Source organism: Protobothrops mucrosquamatus, unplaced genomic scaffold (assembly GCF_001527695.2).
Source record: "Protobothrops mucrosquamatus isolate PMUCROS unplaced genomic scaffold, P.Mucros_1.0 scaffold314, whole genome shotgun sequence".
Lineage (NCBI taxonomy): Eukaryota > Metazoa > Chordata > Lepidosauria > Squamata > Viperidae > Protobothrops > Protobothrops mucrosquamatus.
The window spans coordinates 28,586-38,376 of record NW_015386654.1 but is presented as its reverse complement, the minus strand read 5'-3'; the positions used below and the strand labels follow the sequence as shown (position 1 = coordinate 38,376).

The 9,791-nt window shown below is 35.8% G+C and overlaps 1 protein-coding gene across 1 annotated transcript in view; it reads right to left on the bottom strand.

Moving 5' to 3' along the window:
• Positions 1–9,246, bottom strand: part of ARSJ (arylsulfatase family member J) — an 18,894-nt gene extending 9,648 nt beyond the window's left edge. The window contains exon 1 of the mRNA XM_015815096.1: positions 8,888–9,246. Coding sequence (XP_015670582.1) covers positions 8,888–9,195 — 308 coding nt within the window. The 5' untranslated portion in view covers positions 9,196–9,246. The remainder of the gene's footprint in view (positions 1–8,887) is intronic.
• Between the last annotated feature and the right edge of the window lie 545 nt (positions 9,247–9,791).

Genomic DNA, 9,791 nt, shown 5'->3' with positions numbered 1-9,791 from the left:
AGTAAGGTTCTACATTTAGGCAAGAAAAACCAAATGTACAGGTATAGTATAGGGGGTACCTTGCTCAATAGTAGTAACTGTGAGAGGGATCTCGGAGTCCTAGTGGACAATCATTTAAATATGAGCCAGCAGTGTGCTGCAGCTGCCAAAAAAGCCAACACAGTGCTGGGCTGCATTAACAGAGGGATAGAATCAAGATTACGCAAAGTATTAATACCACTCTACAATGCCTTGGAATACTGCATCCAGTTTTGGTCACCACGATGTAAAAAAGATGTTGAGACTCTAGAAAGAGTACAGAGAAGAGGAACAAAGATGATTAGGGGACTGGAGGTTAAAACATATAAGGAAAGGTTGATGGAATTGGGTATGTCTAGTTTAATGAAGAGAAGGACGAGGGGGGACATGATAGCAGTGTTCCAATATCTCAGGGGCTGCCACAGAGAAGAGGGAGTCAAGCTATTTTCCAAAGCGCCTGAAGGCAGGACAAGAAGCAACAGGTGGAAACTAATCAAGGAGAGAAGCAACTTAGAACTAAGGAGAAACTTCCTGACAGTTAGAAAAATTAACCAGTGGAACAATCTGCCTCTAGAAGCGGTGAATGCTCCAACACTGGAGGTTTTAAAGAAGAAACTGGACAGCCATTTGTCCGAAATGGTATAGGGTTACCTGCCTGAGCGGGGGGTTGGACTTGATGACCTCCAAGGTCCCTTCCAACTTTATTATTATTATTATCTCTATGTTAAGGGCCCTGTTTCATAGCCTTATTATTGATAAGAGTTTTACTTGGTGTCATTTATATTTATTTTATACTGACTTGTTTTAATGTCTTATGATGGATACCACCCACAGTCAATTGTTGAAATGAGCACTTATAGAAATTAAATAAATGAATAATATTTTCACCCTCTTCCTTTTATTTATCCCTACCACCAATTGTTATTTAGATACTTAGATACTTTCTTTAAACTTGTACAGATGGTGTTTATATCTATTTAAGTCTTTTAGTTGTTTGTTAATTTCTTTCTTATCTTCAAAAGCTATGTTTATATGTTTTAGCTTGCCTTACTCTGTAATATGTTGTCTAAAAGGGAGCCATTCCTACTTGAATTTGGTTAGACTTCAGTTATAAATATATACTGTCAGTTTCACCACTGCCTCATATTCTCCAATTTTGCCTCAATATCATATGATTGGCAACATTTTTCCAGTATTGTGCCACTTTCTTTCTGCTGTCAGCATTTATTTCAAATAATTGTGATACTTTTCATTCATACTCTCATGAATCATTTGTAATAAATGATTACAAAGTGTTTTAAACTGAAAATTTATTTTTGCAATTCCCTGAATATTTTGATATATTCCTTTCCAGTACTTTTGAATAGTCAGAATTATTACTGTCAGGTTAACAAATTTATGTTTCTCCTGATATCAATATGAATTCTTGGAAAAATGGTGTTTCTTGAGGTATCACCTCTATGACTGTATCAATGCATATAGCCGTTCAGCACCATGGTTGAAAAATAAGCAGAAAAGGTGGGAATAGATGAAGCCTACACGATCACACATTCAAAACAAGGAGTTCATGTAGATACATTCATGATATGGATATAGATGAGATATCTATCTCTCTCCGGTCCCCAAAGCAATGTAATAAATCATGTGTGTGTGTGTGTGTGTGTGTGTGTGTGTGTGTGTGTGTGTGTGTGTGCAGAACGAATCCGCTCAACTTTCCCAGGGTTGCTGGGAGCCCCAAGGTTCTGTTGGAAATTATAAGAGGGGTTCTTACCTGAGAATGGTGGAATCAGCCCATGTGTGTGTCATGACACAACTGCCATCATTATCTCCCCCAAAACATTGCTTTACTTTTGTTATAGACAGAGGAAAGATGGAGAACAAATGCTTCCCAATTATTCTCCCATTCTATTGAGAGATATACATAATAACAGATATTGTATGTTGAAAAAATATCTTTTTGTACCCAAGTTGTAAAACAGAGCTTATTATCACAATATATTTTGTATTTTTTTAATCTCCCTGTTTTCTGACATATTATCACTAAGTTTTTTTTTGGGGGGGGGGTTGGCTCATAGAATTTTTTTTAATGGAATGGAATACTGAAATTGTATTTAACACATCTTCTAGCCTTTTAAAGTAAAAATCTACTGAAATAAAGCACTATATTTTAAATATGCTATATCCCAAAAGCACATTATCTTTGGCTCATAATCCAACACACATCTGGTTCTCTTCTATACAATACAATTTGCTTCATATGGTGGAAAGTTCACAAGTATAGAAAGAAAGGAGTTCAATGGTAAGCTTAAATGGCTCTGGTGCTATAAAATGGACATGTTCCACCCTGTTTAATGGAACTTTCCTCGTGTATAACAAGTCAAGTCCAGCAAAACTACTTATTATATAAACATAACTGAATATAAGATACAGTATCTGTGACTCAAATTTCTGCTTTATGAAGACATTTGAAATGTCAGGCTCTCAGTCAATTAAAAAGACTGTCAAGATAAGATTACTAAACTGGTCTAGTCTAGTCAATATTCTGCGGTATTCATATTAAAAGAAAACTGTCAGGAAAAAGAGAACATTGGTAAGATAACTAAAGTTATTTTGAGTTATTCAGTGATAAGGAATGGAACTGAAAACAAAATGACAAAATGATAGAGGACAGGTTTAGAAGACTTCTAAATTGAAGAGGAAAATATATCTTGAAAAGGCATTTTAATATGAAATTGATTAAGACTCCTTATGTTCAACTGCTGAAGAACCAATAAACTTTGTCAAGTGTTTCATTCATGGTTATACTATACCCATCTACAAAGAAATGAGAGGAATTGGAAGGACCCATTGTAACATTACAAGTATGATTGACACTTCTTAGGAACTGAAGAATGGGTGGAACCTCTGCATGTTGTTGTAAAAAAAATGTGAATGTCCATTATTCATAATAAATTAAATGGTCAAGCTAGACTTTTCATCTGATCAAAAAAAGATAGTGATGAAATGTTCTTGCTATAAGTAAGCAGAGGTATTCTTACAAAGGGTACTACATTGTAGCTATTTTGGAAGTTATGTGAAAGTGAACACATATTTTGCACTAAACAATTGTCATTTGACATAATATTGTATAGTTCCAGCAGAGAAAAATGTATTCTGCCAAGTGCTATAAAATGAACATTCTTGAGAAATGCAGTAGTAGAAAAAGTCATGGAGTACATTGAAAAAGTGGGAGTAGATTAAATATAAATATAAATATCAAACTAATTACAACAGAGACAGCAACAACGGAGGTGGTAAAAGTGTATGGGGGAGGGGTATTTATTGCCTTTTAGGATTAACTATCAACAGTAAAGGAACCAGCAGTCAAAAATACGCAACAAACTACTATTTTGATAGAGCAGACCTGGAAGCCTTGGAAAAAATACTGAGATGCTGAGATGTGTTGATACCTACAAATAATAGTCATGTAGGCAATGGTCTATACTAGCAAAAGTTGGACTTTGAAGAAGCAGAATAAAAAGACCATTGACACTTTTGAAATTTGGTGTTCAAGAAGACTCCTTAGAATATCGTGGACAGTCAAAGTGAAAAAAATCCTCAAACAATTCAACCCAGAGTTCTCACTTCAGGCACAAATAGCCAGTCTGAAAATTATGTTTTGGATATAATATGAGAAGACTTCTCCCCTTAGAGAAGTCTATAAACCTTGGAAAAAGTAAAAAAAAATATAGGGAGGACAAGCAGCAGCAAGATGACCTCAATTAAAACAGTGATTGGTACATTATTGGAAGACCTGAACTATCATATTGGGCACACATCCTCCTTGATAAAAAATTACCTTTTTGATCACTAAGAACTGATACTGACTTGATGGAGCATAACCAATCAATCAACCAACCAATTTAAATGCCTCCAATAACTCACCAATAATTTAACATTGTTTATGGCTAAAATCAGGAGTGTTTATTGGTTTTGTATTGATTTATGTTGGAGTCCATCTATCATTTTATTTCCATTAACTTCTTTTGACTAAAATTCTGGATTTTCTATTTGCTTTGAATAGTACAGTTATGAATATTTACTGACATTTCAAGAGCCATTTACATTTCACTCGCTCATGAATCATTAAATCGCACAATTCTGATAAAGAGATCCCATATAAGAAACATCCATTTTCTCAATTTTTTTCTTACCTTGTTATCCAATTACTACAATAGATTTTATGCTCTTAGATAATTATTCTTAAATCTTTTTGTATCATTAAGTGACTTTCTCAATGTTTATACATCTACATTTATCTCTGCTAATAAATCTATATAATTTATATATTTGTTCCATCTGTAAATTACAATAAATGAAGAGAGGTCAGGTAAGGTGAACTTGAGCACAATGCTGTAAAGAGAACTCACTGACACGGCATTAATCCAGATAGTTAAGTGTATGGTGGAGAAACATAGGCAAGGAATGAAAAATTTAAATGAATCTTAATAAAGAAAACTTCCTTTATACACACACACACACACACACACACACACACACATCAGTAGGCAGCTCGAGACTGTAGATGATATCTACAGCTATAATTTTAACAATTATATGGGAATACATTTCTTAGTAACAAATCTAATAAGCATTTGAAATTGTAGTATATGACATTGAAAGCATTAGAAACTCCCAACAGATTTATGTGTAAGACTGGCAGTAATATTAATTACATGAAGAGAATATTTAAGCATGCCCTCTAGCATTCTTCAAAGATCTGAGAACATCACAGAAAAGTAGTCAAACTTTGATATTTTTTCTCTACAACTGAGATCAGAATTACTTTTAATATATGTAAATAAATAAATAGATGTTTATATAGAAGATAACATTTTGATAGTAAGCATATTTAAACATTTTTAGAAGATGCTTACAGACTCTTGTTCAAGCAAAGTCTCTTTGGAGATGTTCTACAACTTAAAATATCATCAGGAATTAAAGTTAATAAGTTCATCTCCCATGATGTATTATTTTAAGAGCAAACATGACCCTTGAAATTGGTTCAAAATAAACCTAAAGGTACTTTTTCAGAAATTCAAGGAGAACATCAGGAATTGCTTTGAAATCCTGAACCTCGTTGATAGAGAACCAGAAGCATTATGGAATGAACTTAACCTGAGGAAAGGAATGGCAAGTATGTTAAAACAGTATTTTGATGTGTTCCCCCTGTATCAAGTTTTATTGGATTTGAAATTTGGCAAAATTGTATATCTTTCAACTGACACATTTTTGATTAGATAATCCATAAATAATGCCACAAAAAGGAGTTAAGATTTTAAGATGACAACAAATGAAACGATCTTAGCTTTCATTCATCCACTTGAAACTTTAATTTTGCAGGTGAAAACTTCATGGTGCAAAGGCCCTGATTTATGTCTTCCAAGGAAGACAGGCAGGATAAATAAAATCAGGTCAAGAATGATGCTATTGTTCTATGGGGTATATCTAAGGCTGATTTTAAAACCATGTAAAGATATTTATACATAAGTGATAGGTCTATTTCATTAATTAATGTGGACAGTATGACTTTAACTACTTTGTTGGTTAGGTGGTTACAGAAGGCAATCAACTCTCCCAGTCAAGGCTTATAAAAAAAATCAGCAAGCATTAAATGCAGAACCCAAGGCAAACAACCAAGGATCATTATAGTGGTTTATTGACAGTATGTCCTGGAGGGGGTCTACCAAAAGAATAATGAAAGTCACTGTAAACAGATGCCCTGATATTTATATATTTCAGAAAGGAAAGAAAATGATGTAGGCTTACATATGCAGAGGTAACAGATGATATAAGCATACATATTAATTAAGTAATAGATCTCAAGTTATTTCTCTCCCTTGTACTGTTAACTATCTTTAAAAAATTTCTTAATAAAAAAGAAACATGTCTGTGAGTTGTCACAGGCATATTGTGATACGACTTGTGTGAGCTGGACACGCCAAGGCTACATTCTTTTAATGTATGTTTCTATTCTATTTACACATTACCATTCTTCAGAAAATTCCTTCCCACAGGCAATTTATATTTATTAATTGATTGATTAGATATAGCTGAAGACAGAAGGGACTTCAGTTTACTAATATCTAGGGCTTTTTTTTTGTCATAGAACACCCAGAACGGAGTTCCGGCACCTTTTTTGGATGGAACCTTGTAGGGTAGGCAAGGCGGATTGTATGACGTGTGTGAGTTCCAGCACCTTTTTTTTTTTTTTTACAAAAAAAGCACTGCTAATATCTATAGTTTTAGAAAAGCCCTTTGATTTAGTTCAGATTAAAATTTTGAAGCAAGTAATTAGTTTTGCTGGGTTTCTAAGGGATTTTTGTTCATTGGATTAAGATGTATTATTTCCCATGGTACATTAGAGTATCAGAAACCACAACAGTGCGGTATCTGGCAGGCTGCCCCTCCACCCTTGCTTTCCAATGTAATCCTTGATCCTTTAGCTAGGATTATATGGGAACCTTTGGGCAATGTGGATTTTGCTTTGGTGGGATATTATTCTTATAGCCCAATGATATTTTGCAATAAATACACAGGATAATTTATATAGGTAGTACAGTGTTTCAGAAAACTTTCTGGCCATAAAATTAACTGGGATAAATCTTGCTTACTTCCCTTATGCTCTAGCACAGGGATCTTTAAACTTAGCCCTTTTATGACTTATGGTCTTCAACTCCCAGAATTCCTCAGCCAGGCATGCTGGCTGAGGAATTCTGGGAGTTGAAGTCCACAAGTCATAAAAGGGCCAAGTTTGAAGACCCCTGCTCAGCATATCATTGCAGTATGTAGAGTATAAAGATCTGAGTTGTGTGATTTCCACTGATTATATTCATTAATTGGGATGGCATATTCCCCCAAAAGATTTCTAAATAGGTAAAAATATGTTGAAACTTTAAAAAAAATTATTAAGTATTAATAGATGTATTAAAATTCCATTGTGTCTGAGAGTAACAGTAATTTTATTAAAATGTATATTGTCCCTTATTTGATTTATGATCTTAGAAGTATCCTAGTATTAGTAGCAAAAAAATTTCAGGTTGATACATTACTTAGGAAATTTATTTGGGATGGTAGTCCACCAAGGCTTTCATTAGCTGAACTACTTACAATTTGAGGAAAGATGGTTTAATTTATCTGATTTGCAAAAATATCATTGCACTGAAATGATATCAGTCATAAATATGTAAATCAAAATTTAATGCATCATAATGCTTTATGGCCTTTGTTGGAAAATTATTATTTATACCTTCAGCAATCATGATATAAAGAACATCTAGTAGGAAAGGAGTCTTATTTCCAAGACTACAGGCTGGGAGAAATCTTTGGGCTATATTGTGGTGTAGACTGGGTTCTGATCATGAATCTAACTCTTCGGAAAAATTCTACTTTAAAAATAGGTGATAAATATTTTATTGGAAAATATGGGTGGAAGCCAGGATAGCAACTTTAATAAATTCTTATATAAGACTATTTTAAGGATTTTTCCTGACTTTAAAGAGAATTGGGTCATCTGAACTCACAACAGTGGCCATATTTTCAACTTAAACAAATTTAATGGCTCATTCTGACCAGAAATTTTGGCTGTTTCAGAAGCATATGTGATGCTTTCCTATTCTGGGAGTCCACAAGTGTTAAAATTGCCAAGTTTGGAGACCCCTGGGCTAAAGAATTGAAATCTCCAATATTGTCCCATCAATAGATTCATGTTCTTAAACATGTTTAAATGGTATTGGTATTTAAACATATTTAAATGTTATTGATACCAGCTGATTAATAAGAAAGATCCTGTGAATCTTTCGACACTTTGGGAGGAATTTTATTTTATGTACGCAAGTGGTTTTATGGGGAAATGTTTAAATATTAAAGATATTAATGTGATATTCAATTATATACCACAGTTCTGGAATAACTGTCCATTAGAAAGTATGATTGTACCACTGAAAAATTGGAAAAGTGATATTATTCCAAATAGTAAAGACTGCCTTTGAAAATGTGTAACTTATCTATTTCATACTTATCAAAGAATGAAGTGATATGTCCTTCTTTGGCATAGGTTTTATGATATTATACAATATTATTTTCCATTAAGATTATCATAACCTAATGATTGTGAGTTTAATATATAAGGTAGTTTTTTTCCTGTTTCATTTCATTCCTTTCTTTTTTGATAGTATGGATTGTTTAGTTTGATATTTTTTATTATTTTATTATGTATTTTTATTATATACTATTTAAATTTTATACTTTCTAAAAATGAATAATGTTTAAGAAAAATAAACTAGGCTATCTGGTATTACTGACATGAACAGAGTGACAAAAACATGGAATTATGTAAATTAGGTGCTATCGAAATATTATGAAATCAGTAATTTTAAGTTACATCTACCTAAGAAAGAATGGATTTAATAAAGTACAGGTGTTGATGTGGGCTTCCAATAAGTCCCCATTTCCAGGTGTGATATGTTAATCTGTAACAAACAATGTGGAGTTGTGATGCTTTAAAAAGAAAATGACCTCATAAGATTCTCTCATCAGCAAAATAAGATTCTCAGTTTACTGGAAGTAAGCCCACCCACTAAATTCAATGAGACTTAATTCTGAGCGGTCATATTTAGAATTGTGCTAAATTGATGTTTAGAATGTCCTCAAATTTGTGTGGTGTTGTCCAAGACCACTTGGGAAATAAAAGAGGACATAAGCACCCCAAACTATTATTTATTTTTTTTAAAAAAAGACTAATCTATTCATTAAATAAGATAAACATCTTTTTTTCAGACAAGGTCACTGAGATCAAGTTAATGATCGCACACACACCCATTTCACCTACCTCCCCGTGATGAACTGACTTCTGGACGGGGTGCACATTGGTTGGACATAGTAATTCTCTAGCTTAACTCCTTCCGCGGCTAGTTTATCCAGAGTAGGAGTCCGGATCTCTGAACCGTGATAACCAACGTCTCTGAAGCCCTGGTCGTCCGCCAGAATGAAGATGAGGTGGGGCTGGAAAGGGGAGTCTTCTTCCAACTTGGCCGTCCCGTTCGGTCCCTCAGAGTCTTCTGCCGTCGCCCCAGCCAGGTAGCCTTGAGTGAGGAGGCTGAGCACGGAGAAACCGGCCAGCAACCACCCGGCTCGCATTTTCCCTCGGCAGAGCCGGGTTCAGCGTGGCTCGTCCCTTCCACTTCCCTAGGAGAGAAGCTTCCTGCGGCGGAAAGAGAAATTAGGACTCAAGAAGTCTTCCCAAAGAGGAAGGGTTGGAGGGAGGGCGAGCCCATGGCAGGCGTCACCCGGCCAAGACTCGGGAGTGTCCAGGGTGGGACGGGAGAGGAGGAGCCGAGGTGGTCCCGGCGATCTCCAGCCATCGACGGCGCGCTCGGCAGCTTTCAGCCGCCAATACTGACCGCTCCCTGCTTCATCCTAACCTGGCTCAGCAACCTGGGAAGGCTGCAGTGGAGCTCTTGCCCGCCCGCTGCAGGCAAACTGGGAGCTCGCCGCCTGCCCCGGTCCCACAGCTGGCGGGACAGACTCGGGGAAAACTCCCGCGCGCACCCGCCAAGCTCGCTCGGTTCGACTTCCCGGATTTCTCCAGGGAAGAATCGCTCCCAGCCAAATGGGGTTTCTCTCCCTCTCAAGAGAGCTAAGGGGAGACCCGCCAGGTCTTCGCTGCCAGCCGGAGCGCCGGCGAATAACTCCCGCTTCGTTTCCTTTCCCCCTCCGCCCGCCCGCCTCCCTCC